Source organism: Macrobrachium rosenbergii, chromosome 51, assembly GCF_040412425.1.
Source record: "Macrobrachium rosenbergii isolate ZJJX-2024 chromosome 51, ASM4041242v1, whole genome shotgun sequence".
Classification (NCBI taxonomy): Eukaryota; Metazoa; Arthropoda; class Malacostraca; order Decapoda; family Palaemonidae; genus Macrobrachium; species Macrobrachium rosenbergii.
Window position 1 is genome coordinate 71,310,764 of NC_089791.1, and position 21,323 is coordinate 71,332,086.

General features: G+C 37.3%; 1 protein-coding gene across 1 annotated transcript in view; it reads left to right on the plus strand.

The window, feature by feature from the left end:
• The first annotated feature begins 2,939 nt into the window (after window positions 1–2,939).
• Window positions 2,940–21,323, plus strand: part of LOC136833101 (uncharacterized) — a 93,492-nt gene continuing 75,108 nt past the window's right edge. The window contains exons 1-4 of the mRNA XM_067094747.1: window positions 2,940–2,952; window positions 3,598–3,698; window positions 4,009–4,106; window positions 4,295–4,440. Coding sequence (XP_066950848.1) covers window positions 2,940–2,952; window positions 3,598–3,698; window positions 4,009–4,106; window positions 4,295–4,440 — 358 coding nt within the window. The remainder of the gene's footprint in view (window positions 2,953–3,597; window positions 3,699–4,008; window positions 4,107–4,294; window positions 4,441–21,323) is intronic.

Sequence of the window (21,323 nt, forward strand, 5' to 3'; positions counted from 1 at the left end):
CCTCCAGCTGATGACAGACGCCAGCAACATCGCCTGCGGAGCTTTCCTGGAACAAGTCATCAGCGGGACCCCTCAGCCTATCGCCTTCTTCAGCAGGAAGCTCAGCCCCACCAAGTCCCGCTACAGTACCTTCGACAGGGACTCTTCGCCGTATACCAGGTGGTATGTCACTTCAAGTTCCTCCTGGAGGGTACGCCCTTCACGATTTGGACTGACCACCAGCCGCTGGTCCACGCCTTCACGAAGCTGGGGGATGATGCATGGTCCTCTAAGCAGCAGCGGCATCTCACGGCCATCGCGGAGTTCACCTGCACCATCAAATACCTCCCCGTTAGGAAGAACCCAGTATCTGACGCCCTTTCAAAGATCGAGATTGACGCAGTGCAGCTCGGGATCGACTATGAGGACCTCGCCCGCGAACAGGCCGCTGACCCAGAGACCCCAGTCTACCGCACAGCCTTCACGTCGCTGAAGTGGGAGGATGTGCCCCTCAGCCCTGGAGGGTCAACACTGCTAAACGACGTGAGCACTGGCTGCCCCCGCCCCCTGGTGCTCGCCTCCTGACGTCAGTTGGTCTTCGACATCATCCACGGACTATCCCACCCCTCCGGAAGGACGATGGCTAGGCTACTGATGGAGAAGTCCATCTGGCATGGCATACGGAAGGACGCAACGATCTGGACAAGGCAATGCATGCAGTGCCAGGCCAGCAAAGTAGGGCGGCACACCAAGTCTGGGGTGGGCAAGTTTCCCCAGCCGAGGAGACGTTTCGGGCACATCCACGTCGACGTGGTGGGTCCTCTTCTAACAGTCGTCGACCGCTCCACCAGGTGGCCCAAGGCTACGCCCATGGAAGAAGCCACCTCCAGTGCATGTGCAGAAGCCCTCCTCTTCAGCTGGATCAGCCGGTTCGGTGTCCCGGACCACATAACAACAGACAGAGGTCCTGCTTTCCTATCCGAGCTGTGGACCACCCTGGTATGCCTGCTGGGGACCATTCACCACAGCACCACCGCCTACAACCCCGCAGCCAGCGGGATGGTGGAAAGGTTCCACAGGTCCCTGAAGGAGTCCTTCATGTCTCGTTGCACCTCCAAGAATTGGAAGCACCAGCTGCCCTGGGTCCTCCTCGGATTGAGAACCGCCCCCAGAGCCAACGGCAACCCCTCCTCTGCAGAAAAAGTCTATGGGGAGACCCTGGTAGTCCCCGGTTGAACTCGTCGCAGAAGACATGGACGACATAGCAACGCAGAGGCTCCGTGACAGGGTTGGGAAGTTTGCCCCCTGCCAGAGGACATACCGACAGGATATCCCCCCTTCATGCCTCCCAGTCTGTCCTCTGCCACCCACGTCTTCGTCAGGGACAACGCCATGTGGCCACCCTTAACCAGGCCCTGCAGAGGACCTTTCCTTGTGCTCGAAAGGAACAAAAAGGCATTCCGGGTAGCTGTCCACAGAAGGAAAGATTGGATATCAATAGACCGCCTCAAGCCCGCATTCCTGGAGGAGGATGTTGAGGGCGGTTCCCAAAGCTGCCCGCAGGATATAGCAAACCCCCGGCCAGCCCCATGTGCAGGAAAACTTCGTGGGCGTTCCCGGAAAACACTGAAACCATGCAGGGAGGTACCCCAACACACCGCTCCAGAGGACGCTGGGGAAGGCGACCACCCCCTCCAGTTGACATCGAGAAAGCGGGGCCCCCTCTGTCGCCCCAGCGGATACCTGCTTTGATCAGACGTTACCTACGTCTTGTGGGGGAGTATTGTAAAGTCCCCGCTCAACGCGTTCTCTGTAATGAACATCCCATTTTCTGCAGTGCCTTCACATTCGACCTAAGGTCGGCTGAACACAAATTATTATCATTATTGTGAATTTATATTTTATTGTCTGTCCAAGTGACCATGCATTATGTATATGTAACAGAGTATTTTTGTAACAGACCAGACATTGTTAATCATTATGTTTTCTGTATGTACCTGTCATGTTTTTGTAAATCTTAGTACCCGCAGTCTCTGCATTATACGCGGACGTCCACACACTGCTTTATAAGCGGGTCGCTTCATCGATAAACCAGCAGTACTTGCCTTCCTGCACATTATTTCGCGCCTCTCTCATATTGTCAATATGCAAGTTATTTTTCTAAAATAATGAAACAATTTCTAATATTAAAAAGAGACAAGGTATTTGCATAGAGCTTGGGCAGAGGAGAAAGAAAATGACCACATGAAGTTACCCCTACAAACCCCCATACCCTCACCTGCCATAAACCCTCGAGTGAGACCTTTTTTTCTATGGGTAGCGGCCAAAGCAGAGATGTGTATTACCGCTTGATAGCTGCTGAACGTGGCCAAAAGCTGGTGAGAAAAGAAATCTTGCTCTTTTTGTTTTATTTATTAATCTGGAATGATTTTAAGGGGGAATGGGGATGATGATTTATTTCAAATTGGAATGAAATTAATCACTAGGAACCACTGAAGATAGTATGCTGATCTAAATAAAGGAAAAAATCATATTACGAAATAAGCAAAGAATAGTCAAAAACTTTTCAGTGGGACCATACAGCTAGCCCAAGGACTTGGATGGTACAGCTGGCCTAAAGGGTTCAAAGGGTTAAGAAGATGGCAAAAGCACTCGTGGCTGGTTCGGTCAAAACCAGAATGGCCGCTGGAAACAGTGAACTGTTAACAACCAAAGGGGTAGTTAAATAAGTTGGAACTAAGCTGTCTTCCAGTGACCATGCTAATTAAACAAAATCAATATAATAACATAAAATACAAATTCCATATGTAATTTCGGTGCAGTTGTTAATCATGGATATCATAAAAATAGAAAAGTGGTAGCCTACTCTTAAATACCTCTAAGCAAAAGGTCTGTTTAATCATGTAAAAAACTGCCATAGAAAAGAGGGGGCGACAGGATAGGGATAGTTTCGGGATTTAATGGCTGATGATGGTGAGTTAATCGAAGGCTAAGCCTTGTTGTCAGTTTCTCGGGTTTGAAAGGAATCTCCAAAATTGCATAATATGAATATTTTAGAGCAAAAAACCGTTCCATTACTTTTATTAATTTTGCAAAGGGGCTTCTAATGACACTCGAAATGCCTGTGTTGTTACAGTTGCAAAAAGGAGGGAATAAACAAACGGAAATTCATCCATTAAAAGGAATACTGAAGGAAATCGATATGATACTGTTGTAACAAGTCCTAACAATAGGAGCCACTAACAGCTCTCTTTTCTAAAAGTTTCATCACTGGTTGCCAAAGTATGTACCAGTGAAGTTGAAAGGCAGTATTTTGTTATATACGAGTATATCCCTATTCCGGTTCTTAGCAAGGTTTTCAGGAAGAGGTTGCTAATCCTATGCCATTTTTAGCATTGGTTGCAACCACCACAGCTGTTTAACTTCCACACACCCAGTTCACTATTTAGTACAGGAGAGGACCAGTGAGTTTTTGATGGAACATCCCATTCCTGTCTCCCCTTGGCAGGAGATGATGCTACCAATCACACAACCAAAAGTCTTAACATGCAATGTAGTTAGATAATAATAATAAGAAGAAAAAGAAGCCCATTTACATAATGATAATTTTTCTTTCAGCCGGACCAGAGTGTGGGAATTTTTTCCTTCCACACAACGATGAAGGAGTTATTTACTCAAGTGATGGCAAAACTAGTTTAAACTGCGACAGTTACATATTGGTAAGTGCATGCTGGTCTTGAAGTATCTACTAGGAATATTTTTCTGTTTGACAAACTATACTACCTATTACTGCTTTATCACATTAATGTTATCATCCTTCCCAGCGAAAAATCATTTTAAGATTAATACTAGACTAAAACAACTTGACTGCAATGGTGAACACCAACCTTGTTTTACAGTTTTCACCTAAACATTCAAGTTTTAGTGATTTCAGATTGCAATTTATATAACAAGCTACATTAGAGTATTTTTAATTATTTGTCATTATGTGAATGCTATGAATTATTTCATAGTCCCGAATTATTTCAGAGTCCCGAAGGCACAACAATGACTATCAAGTGTCCACACTTCGATTTAGCTTCCAAAGGATGCAGGCGGGAAAAAGTCCTTTTCATTGATCCTCTAGGGTGAGTATGGTTTACATTTGTTTTTTTTATATTAATTTATATTATATTTATTATGTACGCCTGCATTATCATGTAAAAAGTATTTATTAACAGAGCCTAAATTTTCTTAAAGCATATCAGTAGAAATGGACATAACCGCATATGAGATGAGGTCTTATGATAAAATATGTTGAACTTGATAATGACAGGGGCTCCAAAGTAAAAGGATGCAAAAGAAGAGGCCCAACAACACTGACCACTTCATCCAATCAACTTTGGATTCGTCACACCAGGAAAAAGCTGAAAGGAAATGAATGCACCGGAGGCTACATGTGCTCTGTCAGCGTTGGAAAAGGTAACAGATGAAGACTGACTTGACTTATCTACTCATTGTTGTGTGCTGTATTGATATTGGTTTTTGGTAACAACATCCAAAGTCTACAGTCATACAACTATGTACATAAACTAATTTTCTGTGTGTACAGGTACGTGTATGTCTGTGAGTGTGCGTATCTTTTTTTATGAAATTCGATGGTATTATAACACCTGTTCTTCAGTGTTACATTCCATTACACTGGATTTCAGCACGTTTGTTTGATGTTGGACTTGTGTTTGCGGGTAATTCAGGCCTGTTCGCCAGTTTTTACAAGTAACTCTGGTGAGATGCCAAACTTGCCTAGTGTGCTAACGCTATTACCTTAACCATTTTCCAGAGTTTCAATCTTGTCAATATGTTCTCACTTGTAAGCCCTCTTTTATTTGAAAGGACTTGATTCTTTACCTTGTGATTTCTTAGATAATATTTCTCATTATCATGTTTCAGTCTTTTTCATTATTAGTGTTTGATTCACTTGTAGTGCATAAACTTTATTCATGGTTCTGTCTATATCTTAGGCAGGTCATTTTCTCTCATGTTTCTAGAGAATTTTAACTCCAGGATGAAATGTGTGTCAGCAATTGTATAGTTGTACAATTTAATTCTTTCAAACGTGCTTGTAGTTGTTAGCGACATGAGTTTTCAACACTGGTAGACCAGAACACTTGAGCCGTTAATTACTGATACTCCTTTCCAATAAGTTTCGTTCAAATAAAGACTTTTTGTCATTACTGAATTTGTATATAATTTTGCCATTTTCTCTTTGAAATACTCATGTCTTTGTAATGTAAATGCAAAGTAAAAAGAAAGTAACAGCTAGAAACAACATTTGTCGAATATGTAAAAAAAATCCCCTTAGTAAGAATTAAAGCAATAAAGTAGGAAATACTTTTGCTTCATGAAATTTTTCATTCACGAGACAATGACAAGTTTTTTCAGATGTATCTCGGCTCCCCTGGAAGCAGTGGTAAACACAAGCACAAGACAAATAAAGCCCATGTGTTGCATATTCACATTTGTGTGTATGTGTGTGTGTGTGTGTATATATATATATATATATATATATATATATATATATATATATATATATATATATATATATATATATATATATATATATATATTGTCACGATGTGTACCAGTCAGTACCTGGTTATTACACAACTAATCACAGAATTAAAAAATTTACCTTCCTTCAGCCAGATACTTGAACTCTCATAACAAAAAAAAAATTATGACCGAGTATTCTAAAGGTAACAGTGATCCCTTAAAAAGCTTATTAATCATGTGAAAAAATCAAACTGCTTCTGTCTTAAGTCACTTCAGCAAAACTAAAGGAACAAAACATGTTTATCACTTTGCCTTATGCACACATTTAATCCTATCCACTGGTAGTCAATAAATGAAACACTGTTTTTAAACATTTTAAATACAAAAATTTATTTTTAAACTCAAAATTTATAACTGGAATTCACAATTTGAAAAAAATTTACTAATACTTGAAAACGACAGAAAATTTAATTAATTCTTGAATTAGATTAGTAAACAAAACTAAATCATAAAAACTTTAATTTATCAAGGAATTAAATTAATCAAGCAAAATTTAAACTATCAAAAATTTGAAAAGAAAATTTTAGTAAATGAAAATTAAATTATCAAGAAATGTTTAAAATGTAAAGTAAATAAATATTAAATCACCAATATATAAAATGTGAAAAGTCAAGAGATTGCAAACACAATAACACAAAAATACACAAAAGATTTACCAATGATAATGTCACTAAGGCAAAATTTGCCTAATATACCTCATTATACCATGGTAACAAGTAAAATTCATTTTACCTTACACAAGCTTGTGAAAACTTTTGCACAATCACCTGAAATGCAGCTGCTTGAGATTCACAAAACAATTTTTTTTGTTAGGTGCCATTGCACACTTTTCCTAAATTCAGATCTCAAAAGCTAAGATTAATAGCAGTGACCACACAAATATTTTACCGTTAATAATTTCTCTCTTTTGAAGAGAGAGAGAGAGAGAGAGAGAGAGAGAGAGAGAGAGAGAGAGAGAGAGAGAGAGAGAGAACCACACGAACGGTCTGAAATCAGAATGAACAAACTTTAGGATTCCAGCAAGAAACAAAACAATCAGATGATGTCATTACCAGAGCAAAACATTATGGGGCCAAAACTAACATGATCAGAACAATGCAATCTTACAAAACAAGATGTAATCAACTGAGACATGTTCATTTACTCTCAAAAAGATACAGGTCTTTACCAGAAAATCATATGGGACGAAGCTCTTGACGTAATCTCAACACAATAAAAAAAGATGGCACCTGGCTAGTCACAAACTCCACGCTTTCAAAACAAGATGAAGAACCAAAGCTGGTTTTCAGAACAGTACATGAAACATTGTAAAATCATTCGTCTTTTTCCTGTATGAGAACTTGATTGCCACTCCCTCATTTGGTAACACGTTATCTTTTGCGACGACAACTAAACCAAAACGACATACGAAATTATGTGTACACAACACTTGTTGCTGGGGGACAAAATGTGTGATCACATACTATGCTATTATTAATTCTGAATTATGCTGTTAAGTTATCTAATTCACTAACTCTTTTGAGATCTGATGTTACACTGCATACAATATTTCAACAATTAACCCTTAGTGGACGGATTGAGCTTGAGTGTGAAGTAAAACAGGATTGTGGAGGTGGACGGATTGCACTCCAGTGTGAAGCAGAATTACGCACCAATGTTATGGTAATAATGATTCGAAACAAAGGTGCCAATACTTCTACATGCTATAAATTCATTAATGGCAACTTTTATACAGACGTGAGAGCTAGGCCAGTATCAGTAATGCTAGTGACTTCAAGGGGGGAAGGTACTGCCATCTCTCTCTCACGAGTCTTTTTGTAAATATGCTTGTAATTATACGAAGGGGTTGCTGTTGTTTTTTGTTTTTGTCTTTTATGATAGTATGTCGGTTGTAAATGTAATTTTACAAAGAAAATTGCAAAGAAATATTAGAAAAAGCATGTAAAAGCAAGAAAAAAGTTACTGAATCTTCCTTCTCGTAAACTTACGTGAATATTTTACAACAAATATGCAAAAAAATTGTTACTGCTTTTATTTCTTATCTGTTTTGATATTGTGTGAACAGTAATAATAATTTTACAAAGTCCTAAAAACTTATTTATTAGAAAAAACATATATAATTTGGTAAAATTTACGATTGTCTTGTAAATGAGGCCCCACAAGGGGTTGTAAATAGTCATTTTCAACTTCTCGTGGAAGGTAGAGAAAATTTTTTAGAATTTTTTTATTTATACAGTGTGGATGTACGTGTCATTCTCTTTCCATTGATGTGATTTTTTTTTTATTTTGCCGACCTCAATTTTGGTTTTCCCGGTCTGAGGTGCTGCACATTGATAAATTATGCCTTCTCTTAAGGGTTATTATTATTACACAAAACACAGTATAACTAGAATAGTAAATATATCAAAATCATGGAATGCTGTACATATTACAAGGCAATATTAGTTATCCCGGGTTTGAATCCAGCGATTTACAACAGGATGAATAATCTGCAATTACATTGTTCCTTCTAAAATGTTTTCTATTTTTACACGGTAGGATCCTTTCTAAGGCTCTGTGAGTCTCTGGATGATAAGCGGTTGATAACTGTTGTCTCACTCCTAACAAGTTCATCACACTCTAGAACAGTTTTGAAGTAAAGTTCATTCCTCTATCACTTTGCATAATTTCTAGTATTCCAAACTTGGAAAAAAACTCCACAAACTTCTCAGCAATTACCTTTGCACTTATACTTCTTACAGGAATCGCCTCAGGATACCTTGTCACTGGACACATTAATGTTAACAGATATTCATTTCCTTTCTTTGTTTTCGGAAGTGGTCTAACCACATCTATAATCACCTTGTTAAAGGGTTCTCTAACTGCTATGGGCTGTAGAGGGGTGGGGGTGCTTTTTGAATGGTTTCATTCGGTTTTCCAGCTGTCTGGAAGGTGTGACATTTTCGACAGACCCTGCTAATATCCTTGTGAAGTCCAGGCCAGAAAAAATACTTCATAACCTTCTCAGTAGTTCCCCTGATTCCCATATGCCCAGACTCGTGCACTACTGCTACACCTTGCTTCCTCAATGGATATGGAATCAAAATTTGATGATATTCACCCCACTCAGCAATTCCTGGTATATCTGCAGGTCGATGCTTCCTCATTAGCAATCCTTCCTTTAGATAATAACAGGTATGAGTTTGTTGCAGCTCTTCTTGATTAACAACTCGGAAGAACAAATCAGCCAACGTTGTATCCTTCTTCTGCACTTCCATTAGCTCCTTTCTAGTCACTTGACCAACTTCAAGGGCTGAACTCTCAATATCTGCTAACTCTGCTACTGTCGTGTCACTACTATTTTCAGGAACACTCGCCTACTCTGAGTCTCTTCAATAACAGCAGGATCCTCATCTCCTTGTGAAATCTCTTCATTACTAACACTAGGGGAAACTTCACTTTCCTGGAACAGCTCCTCTGAGCTCAAAGATCCTTCACTTGATCCTTCTGGTGCAGGTAAATCCTCAGTTTCTTCACTTACAGATGTTGTTCTCTTCATACTCCTGGTAGTTACACAACTTGGAAACAGGTGGGTTTTTTCTTCTCTAAATCTACCGTACGACTAATCCTCAACAATTTGTCTGTCATTATAGGACAAGGAACAAATAATGCACCACCAACTTCATTACCCAGTAAAACATGCACACCTTCAACAGCTAGTGAGTCCTTTACAGCAAAATCAACATTCCCTGTCACCAATTCACACGACAGGTGCAAGCGGCATATAGGAGTTGCCTCTTCTCCTCCTATACCCTTCAAAATAACTGAATCTCTGATGAGATTCTTCTCCATCTGTGGGTGAGCACCACGAACTACCACATTATGGTTACTCTCCGTATGACATAATATCTTGACTGGTACCTGTGCACTTCCTTCTTGAGTTGTCAGCGTACCTTCAAAGATATTTGGCTTAAAAGCCACTCAATGCTTGAGGTTACATCTCCACTAGTTGCTAAACACTCAGCTTGTTTAGTCTCAGTCTTCCCCACAATGCTCTTCGTAGTTTGTTTCACCTGGTTACCTTTAACCACTTGACCAACTGGTTTGGTCTGCTGTTGTGTCTGATAACAATCTCGACTGTAGTGTCCTGCTTTTCCACACTTGAAGCAGACAACATTAGTCTTCTGTATCTGTCTTGAGAAACTGGATGATGAGGATTTAACATTCGATTGCTGAGGGGTATTACCTGGCTTTGTACTAGCATTGCCACTAGAAGGATTCTCAGTTGTAATGCTCCTGAAGTTTGGATGAGACCTAAAACCTGTGCATTGTTGGTTCTGGTACTTGACATTATAATTCCTTTTGCTACAAATGATATTATAGTCCTCACTCAATGTAGCAGCTTTGTCAAGTTTCTTACCCTCTCTCTCTCTCTCTCTCTCTCTCTCTCTCTCTCTCTCTCTCTCTCTCTCTCTCTCTCTCTCTCTCTCCCTTAAATAGGCTCTTTTGTGTTCAGGAATCCCTCTAAGATATTGCTCTAGGACTACTAACTCTTCAAGTTCGTCCATAGATTTAACTTTAGCAGCCTCCAACCGTCGTTTGAAACATCTTACTTTGTAGGCATAATCCAAGAAAGTCATCTTGTCATCCTCTCTCAAAGATCTGAATCTTTCATTGTCAAGGCTCGTTTACACTAGGCTTCACAGCGTGCTGCATACATAAAACTCATCACCAACTCCTCCCATATTCTAGTTAGCCCCGCCAACTTGACTGCTTTTCAGGACACACAGAGCACCTCCCAACCCATCAAGCTTGGCTTGATGGCTGCAGCACGGCTCATTCAGCTGACGCATGCTCACTTCTCAGCTGTTATCCTGTAGTACTTATTTTACTGTAACTCCTTGGAATGGAAACCAGAAGAAATTTGTTATCTGACCGAGTCTTATCAGCATTATCCATGTTTATGGAATGTTAAATTAAAAGCATATAAAAATATAGATGCATGTGACACCGCAATGAAGAAACCAAGTGAAGAGATGATTCAGATTAACAACAAAATAACAGAAGATATAAAAAAGAAAATGCACATGCTACGTGGCCAGTACAAGCGTGAACAAAAAGCGGAATGGGAACACACAAAATCAGGAGCTGGAACAGATGAATAAGATAGTCCTGAAATTAGGAATAAAAGTATAGCTTCCAGTCTGGCTCCTGCTGATATGCCTGGCACGAAGATGAATGTCGTCTTCCTCGATTAAAGGGGTTACCTTCTCCAGAAGCAATTCAAATGTTGACAGAGATATTCTCAGGTATTTTATGAAAATAACCCATTCTCCTGAAAGCTCATTGAACATACTTCCATAACTTCCTTTGTTCCTTCACTGCAACATGGATAGAGTTTTTAGAGAGTCTGAAAAAAAAATCTAAAATGTTTATGAGTTTATCACTTCACAAAAATCCTCTGGGACACAGCCTCCATGTGTGCTGCTTCTTTTCTTTCACAGACACATGCTAAATTATACCGATAACGGATTGCAATGCCCAATCCTTCATTGATCACTCCCATTTTATTCATTATGCAATGCACATACGAACACACTCTTTGTGACATCATTTGAGGTCAAAGTATGGCAAGACACACCTCTGTACTCCAAGGCGTCACGAAGTACACGTACACACACGTACATCACTTGAATACTTTCTTCAAAACCGGATTTTATAACCGGTTCACCTTCTAGAACGTTCTAAGCTGAAATCGCACTTTTTACGCTCGTGTCCTGTCACCAAGGAGCTTCTGCAACCCTTGACTTCTTGTGGTATGCGAATGGTTCAGCATTTTCCTATATGCTGTGTATAGTCAAAAGGACCCTTGAATAGCTGACTAACTTTTCATAATATATATATATATATATATATATATATATATATATATATATATATATATATATATATATATATATATATATATATATATATATATATATATATATATATATATATGACTATTTATCACATCACGTGATTCATATACAATCAGAAAGCTACAAACGTCCTTTAATATCAATTCACTCTTACTCGGAAATAATATATTTTCATATATGTTACCGAAGGGGAATTTTTAGTTGATAATAAGTCCGTCGTCCCGTGGGATCGAACCAGCGACGGACGAGGAATCAGGACTACAGTGACACACTAACCAGTCGGACTTATTATCAACTAAAATTCCTTCGGTAAATATATATGAAAAATATATTATTTCTGAGTGTAGAGTGAATTGATATTAAAGGACGTTTGTAGCTTTCTGATTATATATATATATATATATATATATATATATATATATATATATATATATATATATATATATATATATATATATATATATGTATATATATATATATATATATATATATATATATATATATATATATATATATATATATATATATATATATATATATATATATATATATATATATATATATATATATATATATATATATATATATATATATATATATATATATATATATATATATATATATATATATATATATATATATATATATATATATATATATATATATATATATATATATATATATATATATATATATATATATATATATATATATATATATATATATATATATATATATACATATGTACATATATATATATATATATATATATATATATATATATATATATATATATATATATATATATATATATATATATATACACATATATAATATATATATATATATATATATATATATATATATATATATATATATATATATATATATATATATATATATATATATATATATATATATATATTATAAATGAATTTTATCACATCACCATGATTCATATACAAGCATTAAGCTACAAATGTCATTCGTAATATGGCTGCATGCGACAAATGCACTACATGGTTAGCATGGCAGAGGTGGGTTGATATCGATTCTAAGTACAAATACCTGAGTTCGACGGGTATTTGTAGGTGAGAGTCGGTATCAACTTATACCTCACTTGTTGGCCGTGTGGTTAAAATTCGCGCCACTGCAGTCCTGAGTTCTTGTCTTCTGTGGTTCGACCCCACGAGACGACGAACTTGTTATCAACTAAAAAATTCCCCTTCAAGTAACATATATGAAAATGTATTATTCACGAGGTAGAGTGAATTGAATATTAAAGGACGTTTGTAGCTTAATGCTTGTATATGAATCACGGTGATGTGATAAAAATTCAATCATAATATGGCTGCTTGCGACAAGCACACTACATGGTTAGCATGGCAGAGGTCGGTTGATATTGATTCTAAGTACAAATACCTGAGTTCTACGGGGATTTGTAGGTGAGAGTCAGTATCAACTTATACCTCACTTGTTGGCCGTGTGGTTAAAATTTGCGCCACTGTAGTCCTGAGTTCTTGTCTTCCGTGTTTCGAGCCCACGAGACGACGAACTTATCAACTAAAAAATTCCCCTTCGGGTAACATATATGAAAATATATATTCCCGAGGTAGATTGAATTGGATATTAAAGGACGTTTGTAGCTTAATGCATATATATATATATATATATATATATATATATATATATATATATATATATATATATATATATATATAAATGGTTCTTGTGGGGAGGGCGTCTATCCAGGTCGACTGGAAGTACTTAGGCAGCAAGGAAGTGTCCTCAGATTTAGGGTGACTCTTCAGTGATGTGGCGCCCTTTAATAAGGTGGCACTGTGATTGGGTGTGCCGTGTAAAGGTCACACTGGTGGCACTCAGTATCCTTATGTACTGGTGTTACTAAGGTACCAATAGGACTTTTCTTGTGTTTTTTTATCTGTTTTTTTTCTAGTTTGTTTGCTGGCACGATGCTGCCAGTGCATTCGTACAGTAGGAACCCTTTACTTGAGTCAAACTAGGTTATATTTAAGGAAAATGCACTCTTCCCCAGCAAAGTGTAACAAATCAGTGAGAGAGAAAGGGAAGGTAAGAGAGAGAGAGAGAGAGAGAGAGAGAGAGAGAGAGAGATGTAAGCTATTTGGTTGATGACAGTGCTTCAGATTAGTGGCACTGTGGAAGGAAAATTGAATTGTGGTTGCTTTTGAGGCCCTCGTGAGTGTCTGGTCCCAGTACCCACTGTGCTACTACCCCCTTCTCATGCAGAGGGGGAAAGGATATCTTCAGCTTAAGTCTGGGTAAGGGACCTCACTCATGACCGACATTTTCTAACTGTAATTAATCTTAACTTTTCCTCATCCATTTGTGGGACAGTGGTGTTTTTTTTTATTTGATTTAGTTTAATTAATTATCCCTGTGTTGGTCCAGGACTTTCTATGAAGAGGGTGCACATACACTCGGGGTTTTTATGGTTGAATGCTTACTTGAATATAAGAGAGAGAGAGAGAGAGAGAGAGAGAGAGAGAGAGAGAGAGAGAGAGAGAGAGAGAGAGATTCAGTGCTGCCTGAGAAAATTTAAGTAAAATTATTATAACCGCACACTGGCAGGGTTCTTATTGGGAGATACACCGTCTTGGGCTCTTTTTTTTTAGGAGGTTGTTTTATCAATCGTAACCGTCCTGTGGCCCGAGTCGTACATCTTACTCTGAGAAGTTATGATTTAAAATATGATAAGTTTCTTTTCCTTATATGATTTCTTACGCCAGTGGATTTGTATAGGAACTTGTTATATATTTCCTAACTAAGACCTATCATTCCCTGACTAAATTATGTCTTGTTTTTATCTATTGTATGGAACCCTATCCTATTTTCTATCTATCGAAGTCAATGTCTGGCTAAGATCTTGCGAGGGGGATTACTCTGCACAACAAAGTAGTTCCTGAAGTGGCAATGAGGCAGAGGCTAAAGGTGACTGTGGCGCCATAAACCAATCACACAGCCAATAACAGCAAAGGTTTTAAGATGACGGACATGGGGAGCGGTCAACCAGGTGTCCAAAATATCGGATGAATCCCGTTAGCACACAGCAGATTCAAAACAAATGCGGCTGAGCGACAGTCTCGGCGGATGAATACACGATGTCTCGAGGCGCGTTTGTTTACAATTTAATCACACAAAGCACTCGAATTCCTCTCACAAAACGAACGAAGCAAATGCAGGAATACACATTTAAACTAAATACACCAATGATGCAAAGGATTTTACGTTAGGGAGATGGAAAGCGAAATTACTGTGAGCTATGCTTTTTTTTTTTTTTTTTTTTTTTTGCATTTGAATTATTGCTGTCCACTTCCATCATGCTTATGGAGTGGCCGCTAGCAAGACAACAAGAAAATGGAGACGTCCTGACAGGACTGAATTTACTTTACTTGGAAGTTGCAAATTATAATGAAATTAACTGTTGCCATTTGCTTGCTATATTAATGACATGGGATTTTGATATGCTTCGCTATATGAACACTTACTAACTCCATCACACTTCGTAGGCTGAACGGTTACTGATTTTGAAATTGATGAACTCGGGCAAATTTTTGTCCCTCTACCTACGAGAGACACGTTTGGCACACTTTCTCTGTTCTTTTTTGTCATGCACTAGTTAACTCATTCAAAAATGAATATCATGCACTAATCCTTGGCCCGGGAAAATAGCAAAATATTAACAATGACTCAATAAATCAGCCAACGACCTTCACTGGAATGTAGAACCCACAGTATCTGAACGCGGCAAAGTGTTTCTTTTAAAATTTTGTAAATTGTTAATTATAAATGCTTTGCAGCTTTGGACTTCATAGAGGTCTGTGGCGCGGGTTCAAATCCACAGCCGACCGGTCAGAGAGGCGGACACTTTGCTGTCTGTGTAGACACCCCGTGATTATGTATGTAATCAACAGATAGGTTTGCTAAAAGCAAATGGGTGTTACAGACTAATTCACACACAAACAAAGCCACTCCAACATCTTCTAAAAACATAACAGACACCTCACATGTCTCGAACTGTCGACCTAACCGCTCAACTCTCCTCACTGCTGGGAGAAAGGGAGCTGGTGATTTGGTACGATACATTATACATTCGCTACCGGGGTCTAAGCGATGTCAGGCAGGGCAGTCGATCGAGACTACGGTCTACCCCAACGCCAAATCAAAGTCCTTCAAAAGAAGACATCATGCTTACCCCATACAAAAAAATGGGAAAAAGCATGTTAAAAGAAGAAGTTAATTATAAATGCTCTCAGTGCACACTTTCCTGCCTATGCTAATTTCTTAATTATAAACTGCTATTCTTATTATCATTATGCCTTGTCCTGTTCCCTTGGTTGGAAGAATAGCATGAAATTAAATATCTGACTTTTCTCTTTGGAATTAATATGTAATTGATTTTGACTGCAGATTCTTTTATCTCTTAAATTAATTAGTAATCCCAGGCGAGATTGCCAATGGTAATTGTGGGGCTTGGCTGACGAGTTTATTAATTAATTAATGTAATTTATGGGGCCCTGCTTCACCAATGACACACTTGACCTGTCAATTAAAGCAGTTAACCTCAAAGGAAGACAATTACTTAATTGAATTCGGTCGCCAGCCGGGAAACAATGTATGGGATAATGGATTACTCTGCAACAAATGGATTACATCAAACCCCTTTACTTCCCAATTAGCCCCAACAAAGAAAGAATGTGTGGTAAGCAAAGGAAATAACATGAACAGTTAGTCAGCGTCTGACACAGTCAATTCCCCCCTTTCTTCAAGTAAAAAAATATAACGCAACGAGTTTCTATACTGGTAAATATCGTACGCAGTTTCATATTGGTAAAGGCTATTTCTCTTCTGAACAATGGGATCGAGTCACAAGGCTGCCTGAAATTTACTTACTTAACTGTCCCTAATTCCTACTTACGGCACGGGAATAGTTTACGCAATTTCACTAGGCAATTATAATTATTCTTACATTAGACTTCATAAAAGAAATATGATTATACCAGGTTCCCGTAGATGGTGGTGAAGTGGTGATAAACAAAGGGAATGGATGAAATACAGTGGAAGAATACTAGCAGACAGCAGATACTCGTCAATCTTCAGACCTACTGTTACGTGGTTTGCTTGTGCACTGCAACTGTCGATATGGCTTCTTGAAATGAATGGGTATTTTGGTTCACCAGTCAATAAGACAAAAGAGGACAAAGGATAAAGTTGGTCTGAGCATGAAGCGTGCTTTTAGTCTCAAAGCTGAGCTCTCTCTCCTGGCGCCGGGTCAGGTCAGGGCAAAGCTGTAGCATTGGGCTGTTTTTCCGACATTAGTAGGTAGCTCCGGGCATTCTGAAAAAGTGACAGAGACATAGCCGAATGCATGGGACAGAGTAAAAGGAAGCTTAAGACCACCTTCAATAGAGGCGACTATGGGTTAGGGCCCCTAATGCTAAACTATCTTGCTAAAGACATTATTTTTTTAAATACAGCCTGCTGCATTCCTTAGCGTTGACAGAGACGCCTTCCTGTCTTTGTTAGAATAATATTCTTACTAAATAATGCAGAGAGGGCGAACAGCAGAATATTTATAAGAAAAATATATATATATATATGTATATATATATATATATATATATATATATATATATATATATATATATATATATATATATATATATATATATATATATATATATTGTGATGTTTAGAGGTTGTTTTTTTAGAACAATCATTTGAAGATTGTTAGATTGTTCCTTGTTGTGGGTGTTGTCTCCTTACCTGTTGGTAGTTTTTTGTGTGCGTAAAAGTTGACGTCTGTCGCCTTCATATTGACTGCATGCAGTCAGGTTTGGTATGGCAGCGAAGTCAGGTCTCAGCAGCATAGCAGCAAGGAGTCTTTATGTTTGCAGCAGGTATCATGTTACCTGTTGGCTGTGGTAGCAGAGGATGGTTGGATGACTAAATCATAGTCATCTAAGGAATTGGTTCCTGTTTGGCAGCAGATTTGCTGTCCTGATGTTTCTGCCGTTATCATCTGTGTGTTGGATGTGTTCCTGTTTGCAGTCACTGGCTGCTTCGATGATTGCACGGAGTTCGTCTGAATCTTCATCCTCTTCGACAGCTGGGTCTGTCTCGACATCTCTATGGAGATAGTCTGTTTTTTTTGTATTGTGCTTTCCTGAGTTAGTGTGTTTTTTAATGCTGCTTAATTATGTTTATGCTGCTTGATTGCTGTTAAATTATGTTTATGCTGCTTGATTGTTGTTAATTATGTTTATGCTGCTTGATTGCTGTTAAATTATGTTTATGCTGCTTGATTGTTGTTAATTATGTTTATGCTGCTTGGTTGTTGTTAATTATGCTTTAAGCTGTGCTTTCTATTTACGCTGCCTGTTGTTTATTTGCGATATAATTATTTGGTTATTTGTGATGTAGCTAAAGTGTTTGGTGACTTGCACTTTATTGTTGATTTGAGGTATTGTAATGATTGCTGTGTTTATTATTTGTTATTGATGGTTTTTGTAAAGTAACTCAGTTTTAGCTACATTTGTTTTTGCTTCTTTTGACTGACTCTGTTAATTAAATGTGATTTGTTTAATGCCAAACCTGAACTCACTTGTACATAATGTATATAACTTTATTATAATAAATTAGTTTTAAGGTGCTTTTGCTGGTTTTGTTATGCTCCTTCCTCCGTGGTTTGTCATGTCTGCTGCCAGTCAGTCCAGTCCCATTCTATTTTTTTTTTTTTTATTTTAGAACCTGAAGAACTGACTACAGTTCATTATAATACACACATATATATATATATATATATATATATATATATATATATATATATATATATATATATATATATATACATATGTATATATATATATATATATATATATTATATATATATATATATATATATATATATATATATATTTATATATCATATATAGTATTACAGTAAAAGACATAATATATATATATATATATATATATATATATATATATATATATATATATATATATATATATATATATATATATATATATATATATATATATATACATATGTATAAATACATATATATATATATATATATATATATATATATATATATATATATATATATATATATATATATATATATATATATATATATATATGAATGTCTTTACAGTAATACTACAGTATAATATGAAGATAAAAGGTCATAAAACACTATTTTAACATTGCAACCATATATTTCTGGCACTTCCTTCTGTGCCCCTGTTCACTGGAAAATATGGACAGATGAAATGTTACAAGGGTATATATACAAAGCATATATAGGTGTGGCATTAAGTCCGATGGTATGCAGGTGACCGTTTCCTAAGAAGGAGGAGAGTGAACAATTCCTAGTGTTTTTTGGCCCATTAAATCCTCTTTGGCGACGATTCTGGTGGTCTTGTGCCCTGGAACACCTTCTTCAGAAGCGGTCTGAGGATTAAAGCGTTGATGTCGTTCGATTTCCAATGTCCTCCTGACAAGTTCATATTGTTGGTTTGATTGATGTTAGCAGATTCCAGCATCTTTCTTTTGTACAGACAGCTACTTTTGAAAACCAGCCCCACCCCACTCCAGTTTATGGAATGACCTGTATCTATGATATGTAGGAAAATCCCTGAACTCTCTGAAGCATAATGTCCTGATCTTTTGTGCTCTATTATTCTTTGTGAGAGCGATCTACCTGTCTCCCCACGTAAATGTCATTACAATTGCTACACGGTAATCTTGTAAACTCTAGCTTTTTCCCTTTGTCATTTAAGTATACGTTAATGAGTGAGCTCTGATGGATTTGGGATAATGGAAAACGAAGGGGTTGTTAGATCTGAGTTGGTCGGTGGCTTTTTGGATGTTTTTGTCGTACGGAATCATTATTTTGATGTTAAAATCTATTTGTCTTTTGTGAGTGGGACCTCTATAGTATATTTTATTCGCTTTGTTAATAGCCCTCTCGATAATGTGTGGTGGATAGAGCAGTTGCGTTAGGTGTTGGCGGATTGTGATGAATTCTTTATCTAGGTACCCATTTGAACATATCCTAAGTCCTCTGAGGAATAAGTTGCACCCTACCATGATCTTTATGGAGACGTCGTGGTAGCTTAAGAAATGAATGTAGGAAACAGCGAAGGTGGGTTTTCTATATACTGTAAATGCATATCGCTTCTGTTTTCTTATGATCAGTACATCAAGGAACGGCAATTTTCCGTCCTTTTCCCATTCCGTTTTGAATTTTATGGTCGGAACTAGCGAATTTAGCCTATTAAAAAATTCATTAAAGTCTCCACAGCAATTGTCCCGGAAAGTAAAAATATCACCAACCTATCTAAGCCAGATCATATTACGGGGTTTGATAGATGACAAAATTTCTGTTTCGAAATATTCCATGTACTTCGGGGTTATGGTGGTTTCCATGCATTGATCCGTGGCCGATATGGTAACGAACTCCTTACCACTTGCAAGACTTTGGAAAAAACCACGAGACGACTGCGGAAGGCCGAGTTGGACCTTGAATTTTTACAATACTGCCGTCTCAACCACATTATTCCGAATTTTGTAAAGTTCAAATTGTATAAATCTTCTTTATACCAAACCCCATTTTATGATGAAGCAACTAAGAAACTGTTAGACATGGAGATTAATTATAAGAGTAAGAATGTTGTTAAACTTACAGGACTCGCCAGTGGCCTTTGTATGAATGTTATTGATAAGTTATCGATTGCTGACCGTATCGTTTTTAAATTCATGTTCAATAAAAGTATAGCTGAATATGTATCAATTGTCCGGCGGACTCATGAGAGGAAATTGAGAAAACTGGGGATTTTTATTCCTAACTTTCAAAAAAACAACAATACTGTGTTCAATCTGAGCAATTACAAGTTATCGAAAAGAGAGGAATTCTTGCTCTCACTAGGTCTGGATTTTGGTCTTCCCTGCTTCAGACCTTCATATAATCAATTTTATGGTTCTTTGGAGTCTTTGTTTTCCAGGTTACTTAATCTCTGCCTCGACACCGACGTGGCGAGCCTGTGTACTCAAATACAAGGGTTAGCTCAGAAAACCTACAATAACTTAACTACTAGATGGTCACCATTCTTTTCCAAAAATGATTTGAATACCCTTAAGGAACTGAGTAAACATGATGAACTGGTAATAACTAGACCGGAGTATGTACAGAAAATGGAAAGTATTTTGGGAGACGAAACAAAGTTTCAAAAAATAGGAGAACCTCAGTATTCTACTATTTTTAAAGTCGAGGATCGAATAAATAGATTTTTAAAAGTTTAAAAGACCGAAATATTATAAGTGCAGATACCTATGAATCCTTATATAGCACAGGTGCTTCCTATGGAATAATGTATCGATTACCCAAAATTCATAAAGAAGGTATGTCAGTGAGACCTATACTTACCTCATATGACACTCCTAATTACAAAGTGGCCAAATTTCTAGTCCCACTCCTAGCACCCTTAACTACCAATAACTATAGTATTAAAAACTCTGATAATTTTAAAGAAAGGATTTTATCACAAGACTCAGATCTTTTTTATGGCTAGTTTAGATGTGAGTCACTTTTTACTAATGTCCCTGTGAAAGAAACAATTGATATTATTTTAGACCGAATTTTTCCTAACCCAGATACCATTTATACTAATTTTAATATCACGGATTTTAAAAACTGTTAAAATTGGCCGTGCTGGACACAGCCTTCATTTTTAGTGGAAAGCATATGTTCAAACTGACGGAATGGCCATGGGATCTCCATTAGGTCCCTACCTTTGCAAATATTT